The 23459-nt window shown below is 45.3% G+C and overlaps 1 protein-coding gene and 2 long non-coding RNA genes across 11 annotated transcripts in view; 2 read left to right on the top strand and 1 right to left on the bottom strand.

Moving 5' to 3' along the window:
• Window positions 1–1338: 1338 nt before the first annotated feature.
• Window positions 1339–3884, top strand: LOC113596471 (uncharacterized). Its single transcript, XR_003417212.2, has 3 exons — window positions 1339–1605; window positions 2522–2789; window positions 3036–3884. It is a non-coding gene; the product is annotated as an uncharacterized LOC113596471 (long non-coding RNA).
• Window positions 3885–8386: 4502 nt separating this feature from the next.
• Window positions 8387–12373, top strand: LOC128314843 (uncharacterized). 2 transcript variants are annotated; one of them, XR_008296977.1, is made up of 4 exons: window positions 8387–9834; window positions 10451–10548; window positions 10744–11772; window positions 12250–12373. It is a non-coding gene; the product is annotated as an uncharacterized LOC128314843 (long non-coding RNA). The 2 variants fall into 2 exon arrangements; XR_008296976.1 differs by having other exon boundaries at window positions 8387–10548.
• Window positions 12374–13189: 816 nt separating this feature from the next.
• The window catches only part of KBTBD12 (kelch repeat and BTB domain containing 12), a 76734-nt gene continuing 66464 nt past the window's right edge, over window positions 13190–23459 (bottom strand). For 6 of the 8 annotated variants that reach the window (XM_053218844.1, XM_053218842.1, XM_053218843.1 and 3 more), the window contains one exon: window positions 13190–16013. In XM_053218844.1, the coding sequence (XP_053074819.1) occupies window positions 15832–16013 (182 nt within the window). In that variant the 3' untranslated portion in view covers window positions 13190–15831. The remainder of the gene's footprint in view (window positions 16014–23459) is intronic. The other 2 variants (XR_008296973.1, XR_008296974.1) reach the window with 2 other exon arrangements.

Below are 23459 nucleotides of genomic sequence, written 5' to 3'. Positions count from 1 at the left end.
CTATTGTACCATATAGCACAATTTCTTACTCATTTTATTGTTGTGGAACATTTGGTTTGCTTTTCATCTTTTACTATATTGGACAATGTTGCTATGAACCCACTTGTACATGTCTTTTGCTGCATGTATCTATGCTTTTTCATTGGTATCTAGAAATGGAATCGCTTATCATATGGTCATGTCACACTGCCAAACAGACTTCCAAAGTGATTCTAGAAGTTTATACTCCCATGAGCAGTGAACGAGAGTTTCTGTTGATCTGTACGGTTATCTACCCTTGGTTTTACCTTTTTTCTCCTTTAAATTGTATTCATTCTAGTGGTCATGTTGTGATCTCTCATTGTAGTTTTAATTTGCATTAGCCTAGATGGCTAATGATGTTGATCACCCTTTCATGGGTTTATTATCTGGTTATGAAATGTCTGTCCAAATCATTGGTCTTTTTTACGTGAAATTTTCAGGGTTGTTTTTTCTTGTTAATTTGCAGGATTTCCTTATTTTTGGCTCTATTATTGTGAACATAATTCTGTTCTGTGACTTGAGTTTTCACTTCTTGGTGATATCTGTTAATAAACAGAGAAGTTCTTAAATTCAATGAAGAAGAATTTATAAATCTTCTATATTATAGTTCGTGTTTCTGTACTTCTGTAAGTTTAGTGTTTAAAAAAATTTTTTTGCATACCTCAAAAGAATGAAGATTTTCTCTTATATTTTGAATTTTTATTGTTTTATGTTTTGTAGTTATGTCTTTGACCCACTGGAAAATGATTTTATGTACAGTGTGAAGTGTGAGGTAAGGGTTCTTTTTATGTTTTAATTTTTTTCCTCCAAATTTTAATTTAAATTCTAGTTAGTTAACATATAGTGTAATATTGGTTTCAAGAGTAGAATTTAGTGATTCATCACTTACATATAACACATGAGAAGGGCATCAAAACAAGTGCCCTCCTTAATACCCATCACCTCATTTCGCCCACCCCCCACCCACCTCTCTCCATCAACCCTCAGTCTGTTGTCTACCATTAAGAGTCTCTTATGGTTTGCTTCCCTCTCTCTGTTTTCCCCTTCCCATATGTTCATCTGTTTTGATTCCTAAATTCCACATATGAGGGAAATAATATGGTATTTGTCTTTCTGTAACTGATTTCGCTTAGCATAATACACTCTAGCTCCATCCATGTTGTTTCAAATGGTAAGATTTCATTCTTTTTCATGGCTCAGTAATATTCCACCACACACACACACACACACACACACACACACACACACACACCACATCTTCTTTATCCATTCGTCAGTTGATGGACACTTGGCCTCTTTCCATAGTTTGGCTATTGTTAATAATGCTGCTATAAACACTGGGGTGTATGTGCCTCTTCAAATCTCTATTTTTGAATTCTTTGGGTAAATACCTAGTAGTGCAATTGCTGGATCATTGGGTAATTCTATTTTTAACTTTTTGAGGAAACTCCATACTGTTTTCCAGAGTGGCTGCACCAGTTTGCATTCCCACCAACAGTGCAAGAGGGTTCCCATTTCTCCGCATCCTCGCCAACACCTGTTGTTTCCTGTGTTGTTAATTTTAGTCATCCTGACAGATATGAGGTGGTATCTCATTGTGGTTTTGATTTGTATTTCCCTGATGATGATGTTGAGCATCTTTTCATGTGTTTTTTTTTTTTTTTATCCATCTGAATGCCTCCTTACACAAAAACTTTAAATGTGCTTTTCCAAAACATGTACAAAGAGTTAAAGCATGTCTGAAGAATTAAAGGAAAGTATGCAAACACTGTCTTACCAAATAGAAAATACCAATAAAGAGCTACAAATTACAAACATAGAAATTACAGAGTAAAAAAACAAATACAGTAACAGAAATGAAAACTCCACCAGAGGAGCTCAATAACAGATTTCAACAGGTGGGAGGAAGAATCAACAAACATAAAGATAGAACAATTGAGATGATCCGTTCCGAGGGAAAGACAGAAAAGTGAGAGCGAGCTAAGCCCCAGGCAAGCATAAGGAAGCATATGACAGTCACAGTGATGACCACGAGACCTAAAAGGGGGCTTTCAGTTTGGTACAGTAGTTAGTCCTTCTTACAGGGGATTGTAAGGTGTATTTTGCATATATTCAAGTCCCGTTATACAAAAGTGTGTTGATCACAGGATAAACCCTGAACCCCCAGAACAGCTCGTCCCAATGTTGTTCTCTGCTGGGATGTCTCTGACCGGTAGTAGTTCTATTGCAAGCAGTCCCTTGGGTTGTACGCAGTGTCTTGCTTGTACCTTCCTGGTACTCCCTGTAACACCTTCATTCCCTCCCAAGAAGCCACTTTTAAAGTGCAAATGATGAGTTTGATCTGATTTAAATAAAGCAAATCATTACTGACAGACCTCTCACAGTGCACTTTACTCTGATCAAGTCACATATGTGACTTAATGCATTTTCCAGCATGACAGTTGAATACTGTTGGCCTAGGAATTATGCTTACTAGAAAATCTTTATTCTCTCATGTTAGGGATAAATGAAGTGTTCCACCAGCAATGATTCATACTTCCAAAACTGTTTTTGAAGATCCACGGGGCCAACTCATATTTACCTCTGAGAAGTTCAGCCTGGGTGGGCAAGGATGCCAGAGAGCTGCTGTGGACGAGAGAACAATCAGTGAAGCAATTCAAGCCCCTCCTCCTTGTAGTTTTCCCTGTGCCACGGACCCGTGGAAGAGATGGGGCCAGTTTTCCTGTAGAAAGTCCCTTTCTCTGGATTGATCTGCTTGCTCCCCTGAGGTATTGTATTAACTGCTTCTCCGTTTTTTGTTTCCTAACAACTTAAAGTTATATTGAAGGATGTATTGGATGTAGTTACAACATTTTTGGCAAGAATCCTTCACAGGTGGTGCTGGGTACTTCATTCCATATCATGTCAGATGGCACAGAATGTCTGCTTGTTTTGCTCTTACTGATAAGTGGGTCCAGATAATGACAGCTTGCTCTCCCTTATAAGGTATATTTTTCCTCTGGATTTTTCCCTAGGGGATGAGACTTTGTCAGCCTGTGGCTATCACCCCACGGCTTTGGCATTCATTGATGATTGTAGCCTGGATCAGTTATTTCAATTGTGATTTTAAAGCTGTCCCTACTTCCACATTTATAAATGGAATGCTTCTGCAAAGAAGAGCTTTCCCACATCAGCTGGAGTTCCTTGGTAACCCGGAATTCCAGTTTGTACCGGTAAGTCGGGAATCACGCTTAATTATGCCCCGTAATAATTTTGAAAATAAGGAGTTGATACTCAATAGTGGCAAATTAGATTTATTTTTGCTTTCCCTTATTTTGATTATCCTTATAAACTTGTGAATTTTTATTTGATGGGTTTTAATCAATTGTAATAATTCTTTTTAATGCTCAAATATTCCCATCTTTGGAAAATGGGGCCTTTTTTTAGGGGGCTCCTTGTGACCTTTGACATGTTATGGAGCTATTTTTAAACATTTAATTAAATTTAATTTTAAATACCAGTATAGTTAACATATCGTGTCATATTAGTTTCAGGTGTACAATACATTGATTTAACAGTTCCATACATCACCCGATGGCTCATCATGACAAGTGCACTCCTGAATCCCCATCCCTCATTTAACCCATCCCCCCATTCACCTCCCCTCTGGTAGCTGCCGGTTTGTTTTCTGCAATTAAGAGTCTGGGGGTGCCCAGGTGGGTCAGTCAATTAAGCATCCGACTTCGGCTCAGGTCATGATCTCACCACTCGTGAGTTCGAGCCCCACGTCGGGCTCTGTGCTGACAGCTCAGAGCCTGGAACCTTTTTCCTCTGTGTATGTCTCTCTCTCTGCCCCTACCCTGGTCACACTCTGTCTCTCTATCTCTCAAAAATAAACATTGGAAAAAATTTTTTTAAAGTACATATATCTTTTTGAGTTAGTGTTTTTGTTTTCTTTGGGTAAATACCCAGTACTGCAGTTACTGGATCATAAAGTAATTCTATTTTTAATTTTTTGAGGAACCTCCATACTGTTTTCCAGAGTGGCTACGCCAGTTTGCACTCCCACCCGCAGTGCACAAGAGTTCCTTTTTCTCTACATCCTCACCAACACCTGTTGTTTCTTGTGTTGTTGGTTTTAGCCATTCTGACAGGTGTGAGGTGGTCTCTCATTGTAGTTTTGATTTATATTTCCCTGATAATGAGTGATGATAAGCATCTTTTCATGTGTCTGTTGGCCACATGTATGTCTTCTTTGGAGAAATGTCTATGTATGTCTTCTGCCCATTTTTTAAATTGGATTATGTGTGTTTTGGCATGGAGCTAGGTTTTTCAAAGCTGCCTTATCACCACTCATGTGCCAGACTAGCTAATGAACAAGTCTGTTAACAGCAAGGGACAGTGAGCTCATGGAGCCATAGGACCTCTGGTACATTGTTGATGGGTGTGGAAATTGGTGTGACCGTTTTGGAAAACAGTTTACCTTAAGCTACACATACACCTATGCTACGACTCAGAGATTCCACTCCTAGGAAGATACTCAAGAGAAATGATTGCATATGTTCACCAAAGGACATGGACAAAGTGTTCATAGCACCCTTCATAACAGTTTCCCAAACTGGAAACTATGTGTTGATTGATGGCAGAATGGAAATATATCGTGATATATATATATATATGATATATATGATATATATGATACATATGATATATATATATCTGCACTGTCAGTATAGAGCCCAATGCGGGGCTCATACCCATGAACCATGAGATCATGACCTGAGCCAAAGTCAAGACTTGGACACTTAACTGACTGAGCCACCCAGGCCCTGACTCCTTCATTTCTCCTGACAGGGTAGCTCTTACTATTTTCCTGATACAGACAAGGAAGCTCAGATTCAGACAGGTTAAGTGACTGGGCCAAGGCCACACAGCCAGTGGTGCGGGAGCTGGGGTTAGAACCATGGAGTGCTGTGTGGCTCTTTATAAAATATATTGGAAACATGTAGGAAAGAATAGAGAACAATGTAACAGATATCTGTGTGAAGATCACAGGGCTAGGACAAATCCTGATGTTGCCTCCTACTTGGTTGGGAATCCTTGAGGTCCTGGGGACATTCTGATGAAACCGAAGTCAGCTTTGGGCCTTTCTCCATCGCGTTTTTCTCTCTCTCCCTACACATAACCCTGTCTGAGGTCATTGTGAATCTTTGTCATCCATGTTATTTACTTTATTACATCCGTACACATCTCTAACTCATACACAGCATCATTTCGCATGTTTTACACTGTGGTTTCATGCGGGATCTATAATCCGGCTACATGCTTGTTGTCATTCAATGTTATGTTTCTGAGGTTTATCCACACAGATGTGTGTATTCTGGTTTGTTCTAATTTCTGCAGATGGTTCCGTTGCACGAATGCACCTAGAGTAGCCATCCATTCTTCTGTTGAGGGGCGCTGGGTTCATTTTCTGACACCTTCCCAGTTATTACAGAAAACGCTGCTGTGAATGCCTGGCGCGCATGCTTACACCTCCCTTGGCCTGGGGGCAAGGGTTTCTTCCCTCTGCATCTGCGAGGGTGGCAGGGCGTTTGCACCTTCAGCTTTACCAAGTAATGCCAAGCCATTCTCCAAAGAGGCTGCCTTGAGGTGCTCCACGCGGCAGAGGGTCCCGGCCAGGCCGGGTCAGGACGGCGCTCTTGTCTGCTTTCTGCCAAAGGAGGGGTGAGGAGTGGTGTCTTCTCGGCTGCTCATCCCCCCCGCCCACCCCCCTGCTTTTTTTTGCTTATCGTTTTGTAGACCTTCTTTAGGTACCCTGTTTCTAAACCAGGTCTAAGGGACTTTGCCGATGCGGTTCCTGCTTCTCCGGATCCCTGCTGTCCGGGTTGTGTCGGGAGCAGGCCCTGCCAGGGCCTGGGGAGCGAGCCTGGCCCCGGGGGCAGGGCGGGGGCCCACCGCCTCAACGCAGGCAGTTGTCGGGTCCGGCCACCAGGGGGAGGAGCTGCTTCCCTGACATCCTCGCCCGGTTCGCGGCCGCAACGTTGGGAAACGCGGCCTCCCGGAGAGGGGCAAGGAGGGTGGGTCGGGGCTGGCGCCCCAGGAGGGGTGTGGCCTTGACCCTCAAAGCAGGGTGAGCCCCCCTGATGGTGGCGCTGAAGGAGGCGGCCCTGGCTAGCTGGCACCTGACGCCTGGGCGGGGCAGTCCTTGTCCACGGGACAGTGACCCGAAGGCTGCGGCTGGAGCCACCAGGTCCAAGGCCGTTTTCCAGGTGGTCCTGTTTTCCCGCTCCATTTGCTACCATCCTTCATCCTTCCTGGGTTTAAGTGGACCAAAGAGCAATCCGTTTGGCAGCTCGACCTCCCTCCTCGGGGGAGCCTGATGTAATCAGTGTTCTTGGCCCTTGAGTCCTGACTGCCCTGAGTTTCACACCCCGCCTGTCTGACCCGGGTCCTGTCTGACCCGCAGCCACAGCCGCTGCAGGCGAGACTGGGGCTGGGCGGGGGCGGCGGAATCCTGCGAGACGAAAGCCCTGACGGGGGGTGGGGGGGGGTGAGTCTGGCTGGGTGGCTTCCAGGGGAGAGAGCCAGGGACGCAGGACTGAGGGCTGTAGGTCCCCAGGGACCAGCTGTGGGTGCCGCCACTCGGACCCCTGCGCTGGAGGGACACTGGGCACGTGGTTGGCACACAGAGACAGGTCTGGGTGTGACTCCACACCCGGTGTGCCCCCACCCCCCTGACTTTGGACAAGCATCAGCTTTCCTGTCTCTAAAATGGGAGTGATCACAGCAGCAGCGATTGGCTGGCGGGTCTGCCAAGTGCTTTGGAGGTTAAATGACTGAAGGATGTAGGGCCCGTAGGGAGCTGTGGTTGGGTTAACTGTCATTAGTCATATAGAGAAAACCCTACTGCAGACAGTGCAAAGTGACTGGAAATTATGTCTTTTTCTGAAAGACAATGCATGTACTTAGTTCAATTGCTACACAGAGTATATAGAAAAAATTTGGCTTCAGGGGCACCTGGTGACTCGGTTGGTTAAGCATCTGACTTCGGCTCAGGTCGTGATCCTGTGGTCCATGAGTTCCAGCCCCGGCTCGGGCTCTGTGCTGACAGCTCAGAGTCTGGAGCCTGCTTTGGATTCTATGTCTCCCTCTCTCTCTGCTCCTCCCCAGCTCACGCTCTGTTCTCTCTGTCTCTCAAAAATGAGTAAACGTTAAAACAAAATTTAAAAAAAAATTTGGTTTCTCCCTTCCCTGTCTGACCACAGTCTCCCAGTTCCAGAGTCCTGGAGGGGTGCAGTGTACCAGCTTCTTAGGAATCTTGCTATATACCCCCACGCCCCCCCAATGCCTACATATACACCCAGGCACACACACATGTATACACACACACTCAGTCGTATACACATGCACATACCGCTGGGAAAATAATTAAAATCTCTTGCCAACCCAGAAAACCTCTCCATGAAGATAGAAGAGAAAGAAAACAGTTTTGTTATTGAATAAGCATTGAACCAGACTGCATGCATCATGGGTAATCCGCTAAAGAGGTTGCAAAGAAGAAAACGACAGCTTACCTTTTTATACAGCCTGGCAGACACAAGCCATTGCCCACGTGCTAGTTGTCTTTACCCAGAGGAAAAGTGAAATTCCTCCCATCCTTTGACAAGCAGGCAGTTGCGTCCTGGGACCTGGCAAGAGGGGGGACAGGCACCAACCTTCTGAATGTTTACATTTTAGAGAGGGAGGCTTGACTCTGAGAAAGCCAGTCCCAGGATGCAAAACCATCAAGAAGCTTATTTAGCTTTTATTTATTTTTAAAAAGTTTATTTTATTTATTTATTTTTTTTGTCATCTCTACACCCAATGTGGGGCTCGAACTCACAACCCTGTGATTAAGAGTCACATGCTCTTCTGACTGAGCCAGGTAGGTGCCTCCTTATTTAGCTTTTTTTTTTTTTTTTTAAAATTTTTGAGAGAGAGAGAGAGAGAGAGAGAGAGAGAGAGAGAGAGTGTGTATCCCAAGCAGGCTCCATGCTGTCAGTGCAGAGCCTGATGCAGGACTCAATCTCATGATCTCTGAGATCATGACCTGAGCAGAAGTCAGGAGTCTTATGCTCAACCAACTGAGCCATCCAGGCACCCCCTTATTAAACTTTAAAAGGGAGTGACATACCAGGCACCTGGGTGGCTCAGTTGGTTGGGTGTCCAACTCTTGATTTGGGTTCAGGTCATGAACTCACAGTTTGTGAGTTCGAGCCCCACATGGGGCTCCATGCTGGCAGTGTGGAGCCTGCTTAGGATTCTCTCTCTCCCTCTCTCTCTCTCTGTCCCCTGCTTTCTTGCTCTCTCTCTCTAAATAAATAAACTTAAAAAAAAAGAGAGAGATTTACATACATCTCAAGGAGACAGAGATATAGCATTTACAATGTCAACTTTTCTAAAGGAAATGCTGAAGTGTGGGAGAGGGTCTGGTTTTCCTGTCATGCACCAGATAAGACTCAATTTCTTTAGTTTTAGGTTTGTATTCACCCTTACAGGACACACTCATACATATATACACACACACACCGCCATACATACATTATAGGCACACACGCTCTTATACACATATACACATGTGTCTGCATACACACATAACATTCTCATAAACACTCACACACATGCATACATGGACACAGACATGTGTGGTGGTGCTCATGGCCTTGTCCACATCCCGCCAATGGAACCGGGTTATATACTTAGTTCTCCATCTTGCCTTTTTCACTTGACATTGCACCACAGAGATTGTCTCTTCCTGGTAGAGGAATTAACGATAATTAATGGTAATGCAGACCCCTAACTTTTAGGTGAGCCAATATTCCCCTAGGCGCTTCATCTACATGCATGCTTTTAACCCCCATACCCTAAGGGTTGCTTACTACTATACCCCCATTTTACAGATGGGGCAACAGAGGCTCAGAGAGGCCCCGAGGGCCACACCTGGTGCTGTTTCGTGGTCTTTAAGCAGTGACGTTCTCCACCACATGCATGCACAAGAGCGAGTGGGGAGGGGACCAGGGTCAGCTGAGTGGGTCGTGTTTGGTTCTGCCACGAGCTCCTGGTGTAGCCTTGCAAGAGTCCTTCCCAGCTTGGGCCTGGGGTCCCCCTTCTGGCGGGTGAGAGGTTGGGCCTGTGGTGCGTCCAGGCCAGCTCTGAGTTTTGCTGTTCAAGGGCCTCCAAACTGTGGGTCCATTAGCTCCTGAGAACCAGGCGCTGCCCTGCCGAGGCTCTTCAGTGACTTGGGCATGGAAGGCCCTTTCCTGCAATAATGGAGAACACCTGGCATAGGAGTGGAGGGTGCCTGCTTGTTGAGGATCTTTCGTCCCTGTCCTCACCCATGTCCCTGCCCCTATTCCCTTCCTAGTCATTAATTCCAGCTCAAGCTTTGCGTTCTTGTAAACTGATGTAAACACCAGTCATAGCTGAGCCTTGGTAAGGTGTGGCTAGCTTTCCTCTCCGGGGTTAATGATGCTCTGATTTTTATTTATTTTTTTCCTTTGGCTTAGCTTTCTATGTTCTGGAGAGACTGAAGAGGGGAGTTCCCAGAGCAGTGCGTGGACCATGGTAGATACTCAGCAAGAGTGTGTCGCAAGAGTGAAGAGTTCTTGGTGCTGTGGGGGGAGCTGGAGAAATCAGAGCAACAGAAGACTGTTCTAATCTCTTCATAGCTCTGAACAACAGTCTGGTCCAAACGTCTGGTCTTCACAGCTATCCTGAGACCGATGCTGTTCTTTCTCACCCTTCTTTTCGCAGACTGAGAAACTGAGGCAGAGAGGTTTCAGGTCACATAAGGTGGGTGGTGTGGGATGTGGCCCTGGAGAGCTGTGGGTAGAGAGAGGCCCCAGGGTCATTCCCCAGGTTACGAAATTTTCTCCTCCAAGGGGGGATATGCACTTCATTTCATTCGATTCTCCAACACCCTGCAAGTGGAGTAGAAATGATTAGTCCCACTGTCTAGGTAGGGACCAGAAAGGTAGGAGAGGGGATGAGGGGTGCCCAAGGCCACACAGCAGGGTGTGGGGGCTGGGATGGGAACTGGTTGGCCCCGCTTTCTCTGCACCCAGCTACCTGCACCTGGGGTTCTGGGCCATGAGAGAGGCCAGCAAGGTGGTGCTTGCATGGTCTGCTTTTGAGACCGAAAACTTTTTTTGGTAGGGCTTGGTGGCGATTAGAGGGTATGTGTGCTGGTGTTTTAACTAATCTCTATGCCCAATGTGGGGCTAGAACTCACAACCCTGAGATCAAGAGTCACATGCTCTACCCACTGAGCCAGCCAGTGACTTTTTTTCCGGCTGAAAGTTGTGCACATAATGATTGGAAACCACTTGGGCAGAGTGAGTGCAAAATGTGTAGACTCCAACCCCTCATAAGATGTCCTTTGCTATATATGCATTCATCTCTCCTCTAGAACATGAACTTGTGGAGGGCAGGGCCCTGCATCACGGATCTCTGCCCAGCTCAGCCCTGGCTCAAGAAAAGTGAGAAAGACCAGGTTCCCCACTGCGGGTGAGTTCTGATCCTCCTCGCACGGCTCCCCTCTGAGTAGCTCCTTGGTGGCAAGGGGCCTCCCGCTAGCTCAGGGCTGAGCCCTCCAATGTGCCAAGTGGAGAAAGGGGGAGAGTGGCTCCATCTGGGCCGGAGCTGTCAGATCTGTGCCATGGGATGTCCTGATCCTGCCCTCTCCCTCGTCCGTCCTCTCAGGTCCCGCCCCTCAGATGCTACAGACACAGAGTTGGCTTGCTCCCCTTAGAATATGGTTCTGGAGACCCACAGCATTGCAAAGGCAGAGAAACCGGCGATCATTGCCACTGCTGGGCCTTAGACCATGCCTCTGACTCAAAGGAAGTGTCCTTGGGGGTGAAGAGCCTCAGGTTTGGTGTGGCACCAGAAGCTTCGGTTGCTCTTTCTGACCTCATTTTTCGTGTGCTGCACTGGCCCTTGGAGATGACCCACTGCTGGATCTTTCAATGCTGAGGGAGGTGCCTGGCCTCCCACGTGGGCTGCGACCATGCTCATACATCAGGTGCCCCTCTCGGTGCTGACTGGGTGCCCTCCTCGTGAGCCCTTCAGTGCGGCTCAGACCAGCCTTTGCATGAATCCACTCTGCTTCCTAACTTGGCTGCTAACTGCCATGTCTCTCCATAAGCCCAGATGCCACTGAGTGGCTTGAGACCACATGCAGCACAGCCGGGCACGCCCCTGCATCTGTCTTCCAGGCTCCCGGCCTCCACAGAGAACCTAAGTGCCGTGCAAAGCCCACTTTCCGAACAACCGCCAGTCTGGAATTGGGTGCCACAGCTCACAGCAATAGAGCAGGTCAGATCCCTACCCCTTCAAGTAACAGCTGGAGGGAACAACTGTGAAATCCCCATCCCTGGGTGATCTGTTAGAGAAATTAGGTCACATCTGTGATAAGGTGCGATATGGCCCATAAAAAAGAAAGTGAAACCCTCTCTTTTAGCCATATTGCTGAGTAAAAGCAGAATGGAAGAGAACCATGGTATATATGTGAAAACAAAAGACTAGGCATCTATTTTCCTTTATAATGGATGTATTTCCTTAGCTCAATATTTCTCGTCAAGGGAATCTGATGGAAGGCACTGGAAGTTGGCAAACCTTTTCTGTGAAGGACCAGATGGTAAATATTCTGGGCTTCACGGGCTGGAGGTCTCCATCGCAGCTCCTTGGGTCTGCTGCTGCAGCCGGAAAGCCGTAGACAAAACGTACATGGTGAGCGCGGCTGTGCCCCCAGAACATTTTATTCACAAAAACAGGTGGCGGGTGGGATTAGTAGGAAACGAAAACACTGGAGTTTTGAGAGGAAAATACTGGAGAGATAGCTCGGAAACCATCGGCCAGGCATGCAGAACTCCCCTCACAGAGGGAATGAAGACACTCTCAGATATCCCAGCAACTGGACTGTTTGAGTCCTCCCCTTGGGCGGGGCTAGCAAATGTCACCCCAAGAGCAAGTGGCTTTGGTGGGGGAGGGTTGGAGTGTTGGGAAATCTTGGGCTGCAAGTAACTCAGGGAAGTCTGAACTTAGGGAACATTTATTGAAACAAGTGGCATGTGGCAAAAAGTCCCATGGCTGGTTCATTCCGTGGCTTCAGCGTGTTATCCAGGACCTGGGTCTCTCCATGCCCCCAGCTGGTCCCCATCTATGGGTCAACTGCAGCTGTCTCTGTTTGTCTCCTTGTCACCGCAGGGCAGTGGCTGCAGCCCCAGTGGCACACAGACTTGAAAAGACTTGGCAGAGAAAACCCTTCCAAAAGTCCCTCCAGAGATGTCCCTCTAGATCCCTTTGGCCGAGACTATTCCACATGGCCTGTTAAGCTAGCTATGGTACAAGCAGTGGCTTCTGTGACTGCTTCATGCAGGACTTCCTGATGAGCTGGGACAGCCTCCTTGTTGTTGCAAACAAGGATGGGGCCAGCTGGGGCCGCTAGGGCTGGCAAAGAAGTGGGGTGAGTCAACTACACCCCAAACCCTCTTTTCTCTCTTGATGACTCCCAGCTGGGCCCGGTGTGAACGGCTGAAGCCATCTGGTTGGTGGCTGTCTTTAAGGGTCACTGGTGGAGGGGGCAGGACCCCTGAAAACGTTTTCTGGGTTTTGGTTTTGGGTGACTGGCCATTCTCCTGTGGTAAAGCTCCCAGCATCTCCCTGCTCTCTGACTCTGCTAGCAAACCACACACACCCTCTGTTTCTGTACAATGGACTTGCTGTCCTAACCTCGCGGTTACCAGGTTAGTTCAGCTTCGGTGACGGACTCCTGCCCGTGTCTGCTCTCACCCTGCCCATCCACACTGCACCCTGGAGGGTTGTTCCCGAAGGACTTCCTTGCCTGAAACCGAGGTGCCAAGGCAGCGACCGACTCTTTGGTGTGGCATTCAAGGCCTTTCGTGATTGGCCTCATCTCTTTTTCCTGACATCCTCCTGTGTTTCAACCGTCCTGGAAGCAGGGTCACCTCCTGCCCCCCTTCCCACCTCACACGTCCTGGCCTCTGGGCCTTGCTTGCTCCCTGTGATCTTCTGGCGGGACATCCCTCCCTGCCCTCCCCGGGATGCTCAGTACTTGCTGGGCACAGAAGTCCCTTCTTCAAGAGAAACCTACATGGAATTGCAATATGAAAAACAGTAAAAGTGATTGTTCATTATCGTACATTTTTATTTTGTAAGTTCAAACTGAAAGCATTTGCTCATCGTAAAGTCGATCAGTGAGAACAGTGGCGCTTTCTTGGCGGATGCAGACCAGACGGGGCTGGGCTGATGGCTGCCATCTCTTGCCAGCCTCAGCCTCCGGATCATTTCCCTACTATGGTGTGCTGCTCAGTGTCTGGAAGTCCTGCCTCACGAAGAGTCCATGTTTTCTGAGAGTCCTCCACTGAGATACTGGGACAGCCGTGAGCTGAGATGAGGAAAGGAGCAGTAGGAATTCAAAGCCGAATCTCTGACAATATCTGCCAGCAGGAGGGCAGAGACATCTTGTTTTTAATTACAAATATGAAAGTCAGACAAAAAGCACCTCAGGCTTAAAATAGACACTAAAGCGAAGGCTTGCTTGTTTACCTGCACACCACCTGGAGGGCCTGAGTGGCTGGGTCTGGGGAGCTAAGAACCCCCTCACACCACATGCACGGCTCCCCTAGAATCACAAGTACTGGTTGTTGTGGGCACCATGCTTTGGGAAATGCAGACTACAATGACGATGCTACTAGAAATAATGGCAGGTGAAGGATGTTTATTGTCTTAGTATCGAACAGGGACTGTGCTCAGCACTTTCTCACTCGGTCCTCACACCAACCCTAGAAATGATATTTCTTCATTTGGGGAAAATGAGGCTTTAGAAAAGGTTATTTTTGGCCAAGATCACACGGCTGGCTAAGTAGCAACGCTGGCACCAGGGCCGAGATCTTGAACCCAGTGCCTCTAGAAGATGGATCACGACGCGCTGACCAGGCCTCCTTGACACACGGAAATGTGGCAGCTTCTAGTGTGTGTGTGCAGCAGGCACCGAGGTTCTGCTAAGAGGAAGTTGGGGAAACAGACCTGTGGGGGGCTCTCTGCAACCATGGCTTCCATGGCCAGCACAGCCCACTCCCAGAACTGCTCTGCCTTTGCAGCAAGAAAAATAATCCACAGATTGTGGAGAAGGATCAGCTCATTTGAACTCACGTGAGTAGTGTTCTTAGAACCCTCTGTATAAACACAGAGAATGTGTTTGCGCCTCACTGCCTACAAGCACACTTTGCTCACCACGGGCTTCGAGTAGCACAGTTGCAAAGTGCAAAGTGACAGACACGGCCCCTGCCCTCCTAGAGCCTGGCCTACTTGGGGACAACCTTCGCTGGTCTAAGTGGACCCCCTGGGTGGTGGCAGAAGCAGGTTTCCAACTGGCTCCAGTTTCCATGGACCTGGCTCTTCTGCCTGGTGTAGCCTCTCGCTGGAATCTGGCAACATGGGCTGATGGGCATCACGGCCACACAGCTCTGCACCAGAGAAAAGCCATCTCGATCTAGCATTGTCTCCTTCTGGGAAAATTCTAGGGAATTTGCTGACCACTCCTGTGTAAGCAAGAGTCCCGTGCACTGGGAAACTCTGGAGAAGCTACCAAAATGCATTCTTTGAATCCATTGTGCTTCCAAGAGTATGGATGGCCAGGAAAATAGATGGATTTCCCACGTGTCATTTACATGTCAGCCCTAAAGCATATTTTGGGAGTGCCTGTTTTCTGATGATGCTCAACCGGGGGGTGAAGCAGGCAGCTCCATCCCTACCTTCCAGTCTTGGGGAAGATATTGCAAAGGCTGGGTAAGAGGGCAGGCGGCAGGTAGCCAAAAGGATATGCTTCCTCTCTCCTTCACTCCAGGGCCTGGACTATGGGTGGCCTAGGCCAGTTGCATGCAGCCAGGGCCAGTGTCCAGAAGGTCATATGCACTTGAGAGCCGGCCCAGGGCAGCTTGGATAAGTGTTGTCCAGGGCACTGTGTGCCAACCTGAGTGGGCCAGGGTAGCAGGGCTCCCCATCTCTGTCCCTGGCACTGCCCTGGCCCAGGGTGGAGTTCCTCTCTGCTCACTGTGGTTGGGCTTGAGTGCCTGAGCTGTTGGCAACTTGTGGTCCACGGCTAGCCCCGTTTTGGGCAATGTTGTTGCAGTAGAAGAGTATCATACACGAGAATAGAAAGCCTTTGTAAGACTGAAACCAGAACAGAGCAGAGAGAGAAGTCTTCCTTTAACATCACAGGATGTTGAGATAACTCCCCTGCTCAGAGACCAGGTCCACAGTCCTTGCTTTTCCAGGTGTTGGTCACTTATCTGCAACCTTCTTTTCCAACCTTAGTAGCAGAGCCTATGGCCCCGGCAACCTGACCCAGCTCTGGGCCTTTGCTCAGCTGTTTCTGTGATGTCCCCATCAGCTGCACCCATGGGACTGCTTCTTCCTCATCCTCCAAGGCCCTGGTGAAAGGCCTGCTCCTTGACAGTGCAGTCCTTGAGTCCCAGCAGCATGAGATCCCTCCATCACCCGATTCCTATGGCACTCACCCTGTGTTCTTCCTGTGCTGTCGCCACACTTGGCCTTGTAATGTCTTGTCCATCCTAGCCGACTGGAGGTCCCTGAGCACAGACTCTGCTCACTCCCTATCACAGCACCAAGCACACGCTGCTATGCACATGGACCGCTATGCCTGCAACACACATGTCCAGGGTGACTGGCTGGGGCCTGTGGCTCTCTCCATTCCTAATGCCTCCTGTGCAGACGTAGCAGGAGGTCCTACAGCAAACACTGACTTCAGTGCTCATTGCCTTCTTCCACCAAATCTGAAGGTGGGGGGATGAGGTCTCGGGGGTTCATCCTGGCCACCAGGCAGACATCGTAACTGTCATGCATGAGGACATCAATGGCTACAACATTCCACTGGTTTTCCCATGGGTCTAGCTCCAGTATTTCTTTGGAGATAACTTCATGTCGATCTGAAAAATAGCAAGGTAGGAAGACAAAAATATCATGGGGGTATTAAATTCAGAGGCCATTTTCACTCTATTTAACAATTTCCTCTAAAAGGCATCAAGTACCAAAATGAAAAAACAACTGAATAAACATACTTTAAATGGAAGGCACAATGCCCCTGACATATAAGAAACTAACAAAGGCCATGTTACAACTCACATTCAGAAATTATTTGACATACTAACAGGGTATACTACTGTCTACATTTGCTAATTTATTAATGTTGGGAGCTACAGATGAAATTGTCCTATTTCTACACCTGTAGGGGAGATACAGCTTGTGACCTTGTATGACTTGCTGACCTCCCTGAGTTTATGTTTCCACAAAGGCAGACAGGGATGCTAATACTAAGCCAGGGTCCTTGCAGGAAACAGATGGCTCACCCTATCTGGATGATTTGAAGAGAATTTAGTGAAGGGACTGTTGGAAAGGTGTGGGCAGGGTTCAAGAAGACCCACAAGGGATGGCACAATCCTCCAGGGCTAAGAACATCAAGGGCTATTACCACCCCTAGACCTGAGAGGCAGCAAGGGGAGAAATAGGGACTGGCCTTGGGGAGGGCAGCTGTCTGGAGGGGTGCCTAGGTGGGGAAGATGGAGCAGTCATCCTCAGCAACCCCACAGGGAGGAGGCAGGGACAGGAAATGCCCTGACTCTACCCTCCTTTCACCCAACAATCTCTGCTCTTGCCTCCCATTGGCTGAACCCAACCATAAGCCAGAGGAGAAAGGTGTCTGTGAATGCACCCAGTATACGTCGGCTTCACAGGACATAGAGCATGACAGAGAATGGGGCAGGGTGAGTCTGGAGGCGCAGATGGAAGATTCCTGGTCTGGATGACTATTTCATAATTTTATGATGATCAGAGGAGATAATATATACAAAAGTGCCCAATCCTGGCATATTATCAATTTTTGAAAATGGTCCATATATGCCTGTAAAGGATGTGTATTTTGTAGTTGTTGGTGCAATGTCCCATATACACTCATTGGGTCATGTTAGCTAACACTTCCATGTATTTACTGGTTTTTGTGAGCTTGTTCTTCCAGGTACTGAGAGAGTTTTGTTAAAATATTCCGCTAAGATTATGGATTTGTCTGTTTTTCCTTTTAGTTCTGTCAATTTTTAGCATACACATTTTGAGTCTGTTATTAAGTACATATAAATTTTACCATTTATAAATTTATTGTTATGAGTGATCTTCTTACTCTAGAATAAGTTCCATCAGCAGTCTTTTGACTGATATGATAAATACTAAAAAGTGAGATTTCAAGAACCATTCTAATGATCTTTGTCTTTTAACTGGAGCATTTAATTCATTTATATTTAATGTAATTACTGATCTATTTTGGTTTAAATCTACCACCTCATTTGTGGATTGTCCTTGTCTCACTTATTCTTTCTTTTCTCTTTTAATGCCATCTTTTAGATTGGCTGAGTATTTTTTATTATTCCATTTCCTTCCCTCTACTGATTCAGAAGTTATAAACCCTGTTTCTTTCTTTCTTCTTCTTCTTCTTTTTTTTTTTTTTGGTGTTTATCCTAGAAAGTAAAACATGCATACTCAACTTATGAAGACCTAAAGATAATCAATGCTTGACCCTCTTCTTGGAGGGCTTTAGAATAGTTTAATTAGGGGCACCTGGGTGGCGCAGTCGGTTAAGTGTCCGACTTCAGCCAGGTCACGATCTCGCGGTCCGTGAGTTCGAGCCCCGCGTCAGGCTCTGGGCTGATGGCTCGGAGCCTGGAGCCTGTTTCCGATTCTGTGTCTCCCTCTCTCTCTGCCCCTCCCCCGTTCATGCTCTGTCTCTCTCTGTCCCAAAAATAAATAAGAAACGTTGAAAAAAAAATTAAAAAAAAAAAAGAATAGTTTAATTATATTTACTGCCCTCCCAATTTATTAGCAACTGTTGGTGTGCATTTAAATTCTACCTATCTTTTAACTGTGCAAGACATTATCATTATTGTTTTATACGGTAAATGCTCATTTAGAATTAACCCACATATTTACACTTTCATTGCTCTTCATTATTTTTTGCATCTTAGACTTAATCTATGATAATGTATGATAAAGTATATACTGTGATAAAGTATATACTTTAGAGGAGGTCTACTGCAAACCCTTCAGCTTTCATTTCCCTGAAAATGTCTTTTTTTCACCTGCATTTCCTGAAAGACTCTTCACTCCCCAAACACCAGAAAATAGTAAAAACTGATATTTATTGTATGTGTACTGTCTACTGTGCTCACTATGTGCTGGCTGCATTTGAGACACTGTGTTATATCATCCTCATAATAAGCCTGTGAGCCAGTACTCTTGTTATTCCAGTTTTACAGATTTGGAAAAACTTACAGCAATTAAATACTGTGGCTACAGGCATACAGTTAGAAGTGGCAGACCCGGAATATGCACCCAGATACGCAGTTCTCAAAACCTGTGCCCGTAACTACTAAGCTCTATTGAATGAAGGGGGACATCGTGGTATCACTGTATTTTCCACAGTATATTGATGAGGACAATGAGTGGGACCTAAAGCTTATATAAATTTGGTGGTCCTCTTTAAGGAAAATATCACAAAATTACAAATACAAAATTAGGTATAAAGGTGAATATTTTTTTCCAGCTTTACTGAGGCTAATTGACAAAAATTATATATGTTTAAGGTATACATTGTGAGATGAATACCACAATCAAGTGAATTAACACATCCGTCACCACACAGTTACCTTTGTGTGTGCGTGCATGTGTGTAGTGAGAACACTAAAGCACATTTCAAGTATACAATACAGTATTGCTAATTGTAGTCACCATGCTGTACGTTAGATTCTCAGAACTTACTCATCTTATAACTGAAAGCCTTTGACCAACATCATCAGTCTCCCCACCCCAAGTCCCTGGCAACCACCATTCCACACTCCACATCTGTGAACATCACTATTTTAGATTCCACATATAAGTGAGATGGTATAGTATTTGGTTTTTTGTGTGTGTGCAGATTATTCCATTTAGCACGTTGTCTTCCCAGTTTATCCTTGTTGTGGCAAATGGCAGGATTTCCTTCTTTTTCATGGTCGAATAATATTCCTGCGTGTGTGTGTGTGTGTGTGTGTGTGTGTGTGTGTGTATCACATTTTCTTTATACTAATTCTGTCCAGTAGAACTTACTGTGATGAAGGAAATGCTTTATAATCCATGCTGTCCAACACAGCAACCTTTAGACACATGTGGTATTGAATAATTTGAAATATTGCTACTGGGACTGAGGAACTGATTTTGAATTCTTATTTAATTGTACTTAGCTTAAATTAACACAAAGCTCTAAATCTCTTTTTGCTTTGATTTCTTTTTTTCAATACCTATTTGATCTGTCCATTTATGAGAAAGGTATCTTAAGGTCCATGCAGATTTTGTGGATTTATCCATTTGTCTTATGATTTGTATACATTTCTGGTATGTATATTTCAAAGTTGTTAAACACAAAAGGGTTATGCCCTTCGTGTCAGTTCAGGTTCTTGGTAGCCACAGCAGAAACCAAATTGGGCTGGCTTTCCAAAAATGGGGATTTATTGCAAGGAAGGTAGGTCAACAGATTGAGGAGACCTGGAGGCTTGGCGGGAGGCCCTGTCAGGGGAGAGCACTACCACTGCTCCTTCACACGGCTGGCTGCTGTGGCTGTGGGCACTGCTGCTGGAAATGCCGTCAGCCCCTAAAACATGACAGGTGTCCAGTACAATGTTCCATCTTCTTGCTTGTTACTCCTATTGAGATGAAACGGCCTTCTCCATCTTACTACCATTGTCTTGGAATGTGTCTTTTACCGTTGCCACATCTGGCTTACTGTTTTTTTGTTTTGCTTTGTTTTAGCTGGGTGAAGGCTTCTGGTGTCCTTCTGCAACTTAATGCAGGCTGGGGCCTTTTACAATTTCCAAGTAGACAGTTTTCTTCACTAATTTTGCTTCCTTCTGCTCATTGCAGTGTTTATTGGGGAGACATTTTTAAAAAAACCATGTATGCCTATTACCAGCTTTTCTAGAAATCTCTTACTTTATTTATATGGAATGAAACTTACTGCATCAGTGGCAAGGAAGTGAAGAAGACAGCCAGTAAGCTCTCTTGAGTATGAAAGCTCTGAACTAGTGTTCTAGAAAACAGGCATGCTTGTGGGGGGCTTGAACTCTCAGGAAGAGCACAGAACCCTGCCACGCTGCCCCTCCCCTCCCCCGCCCCAGAATCACCTGGGCAGGGCCACATGTTCTGGTGGGGCCATCCTGGATGCTGTCCTAAATTTCTGCTAACAGAGCTCATAAAGCAAGGAATCAGGGGTTGGCATTTGTACTTACCTATTTATGAGAGTTTTGGTTCTGGAAACATTATCACACTAACAAGGAGAAAGAAACTGGAGGTTGAACTCAATGTCAGCTTTTTTCAATTCAGCTAATATTCCAAAAATAAACACACTTAATTATTAAAGGAGTCAAGAAACTCTCCCTGCATCCTGACACTTCCAAGAGTAAGTGGTCTGAAACATTATTTTACATGAAGTAAATAGAAGTTTTGAGATAAATAATGAGCTGTCAAAGAAATTCCATCTATGTGGTAGACTGCCTTGGATTGCACCCCTATGTATTTTAGGGGGGTGCTGTCTGGTACCTCAGTGGAAAATTTGAGAATCACACTTCAGTCTAAATTTCATCCTTGAGGGGCACCTGGGTGGCTCAGTCGGTTAAGCATCTGACTTCAGCTCAGGTCATGATCTCACGGTCCGTGAGTTCGAGCCCCACGTTGGACTCTGTGCTGACAGCTCAGAGCCTGGAGCCTGCTTCAGATTCTGTGTCTCCCTCTCTCTCTGACCCTCCCCCATTCATGCTCTCTCTCTGTCTCAAAAATAAATAAACATTAAAAAAATTTTTTTTAATTTCATCCTTGAATTCAATCAGACTACCAGAAAGCCAAAAACTTAGAATATTTTAGACCTTTGTAGAGTTGTTTTCTTTTGACTTACTCTTCAGTGAGATGCTAACTTGCCATTTTATTCATTATGGGAGCATTGCTGGGGGCATTTCCCACTACTCTATATGAGGCTATGGGGAGAAGTTTCTCCCATGTTTAAAAGATGTGTACGTTCTAAGCAGTGGCTTGTTCTTCCCTTGAGGGTACTGCACATCTCTGACAGGGAGTGCTTTCCTTTCTGCTCTGGCCTCTAGTGAGATCAGAGATAAATTGGCAGTCCAGACATAGCCAGGGCAAAAGAACTTCGGGCACCTTTATGTACTGACATCACCTCATCTTGCTTGATTTTCTTTTTCTATTTTCATTTTCCTTTCATTCAATTACCTGATTTATTTTAATTTCTATCTTCTTGCGTTGTATGCATCTCTATAAGCCATCTCAAATTCTATTTCATTTTGAATGAAGGGGTATGTGAATAAATAATAAATCATAAAATGAGTAATGGACCCCAGGCTAAATTGGTTTGTCCTCCGCTGAGGGGACCCTAGTGTTGAAGGGGCCACATATCAGTGGGAGGAGCCACTTAACTGCCCCTGACTCAATCAGGAAGAGGAGGGTCATAAATGTCACAAATAGGCATAACCAGCGGCTGATGGCTTCAGCTAGTGGAAGAAGTCAAGAGTCCATTCAAATGGGGGAAAAAAACCCCAAATGAATGGCTGAGTATACGTAGTTGTCTGTCTGCAAAGGAGGTGGACGGGGAAGCAATGGTTCTCTATAGCCCTCTAGAGATATCAGTGTAATTATAAAATCATGTTGCATGGTCACGTTCTTTCTCTGTCTATAAATTCAATTAGTTAATCAAAGATTTTATATTTTCCACCAAGTTGTAGAAATGGATATGTAAAACCCCTTTTGATCAAGTGATAATTGACATTCTACGTAATGGTTTGTAAATGAACTCCTACTAAGTATTCTGGGTTTATGTATAAGAAATATAGAATTCATTTTATGCTTAAAGTTACATGGAGGAGTTAAAATAGGAAATGATTCTTTCAAGAAAATATTTTGAGTTTCATTTTCCCAAGAGGAAGACATCTTTTTTTATTTTTTTAAATGAGATTACACTTTCTTTAAGCAGAGGTGGAAGGTCTATGAGATGAAATTACCTGATAAAGACCATTATATTTAATGTAAGTATTGATATGTTTAGATTTAGGTCACTATTTTATGATTCCTTTTATTTTTGTACCTTGATTTTCTCTTTCCTTCTTTTTGTATTCTCTGAACATTTTTAATATCCATTTTAATTTATCTTGAGTTTTTACAGACCTTTTTAAAATAGTTTTTTGAGCAGTTGTTCTAAGGATTACAATACATATACTTAACTTTTAACAGATTAGTATATTATCATTTCAAGTGGAACATAGGAACCATGTAGTTCCTCTCCCTACCCTTGGGGAGATGGTCCTCTCTGTATAACATTAACATACACTGAAAACACTATCAGACCATTGGTTGTAGCAACTTCTTTCTAGAAGAAAGAAGTCTCCAGAGGCAAGAGAAACAAAAGCAAAAATAAACTATTAGGACTACATCAAAATAAAAAGCTTCTGTACAGTGAAGGAAACAATCAACAAAACTAAAAGGCAACCCTTGGAATGGGAGAAGATATTTGCAAATGGCATATCCAATAAAGGGTTAGTATCCAAAATATATAAAGAACTTATAAAACTCAACACCCAAAAACCAAATAATCCAACTGAAAAACAGGCAGAAGACATGGACAGACATTTCTCTAAAGAAGATACCTAGATAGCCAACAGGCGCATGGGAAAATGCTCATCATCGCTTATCAGTGAATGCAAGTCAAAACTACAATGAGATATCTATTACCTCACACCTGTCAGAATGGCTAAAATCAAAAACACAAGAACCAATAGGTATTGGCTAGGATGTGGAGAAAAAGGAACACTCATGCACTGCTAGTGGGAATGCAGAGTGGTGCAGCTGCTGTGGAAAACAGTATGGTGGTTCCTCAAAACGTCAAAAATTGAACTACCTTGGGGGCGCCTGGGTGGCTCAGTTGGTTGGGTGTCCAACTTCAGCTCAGGTCATGATCTTGCGGTTTGTGAGTTCAAGCCCCACATCAGGCTCTGTGCTGACAGCTCAGAGCCTGGAGCCTGCTTCCGATTCTTTGTCTCCCTCTCTCTACCCCTCCCCTACTTGTGCTCTTTCTCTGTCTCTGTATCTGTCTCGAAAATAAATAAATATTAAAACAATAAATAAAAAATAGAACTGCCTTATCACCCAGCACCCACACTACTGGGTATTTACCCCCAAAATACAAGAACATTAATTCAAAGGGAAACATGCACCCTTATGTTTATAGTAGCACTATTTACAATAGCCAAGACATGGAAGCAGCCCAAATGTCCATTAGTTGATGAATGGATATT

Source organism: Acinonyx jubatus, chromosome A2 (assembly GCF_027475565.1).
Source record: "Acinonyx jubatus isolate Ajub_Pintada_27869175 chromosome A2, VMU_Ajub_asm_v1.0, whole genome shotgun sequence".
NCBI classification, from domain to species: Eukaryota; Metazoa; Chordata; class Mammalia; order Carnivora; family Felidae; genus Acinonyx; species Acinonyx jubatus.
The sequence above is the reverse complement of the archived record's forward strand: the minus strand, read 5'-3'. Positions and strand labels throughout refer to the sequence as shown.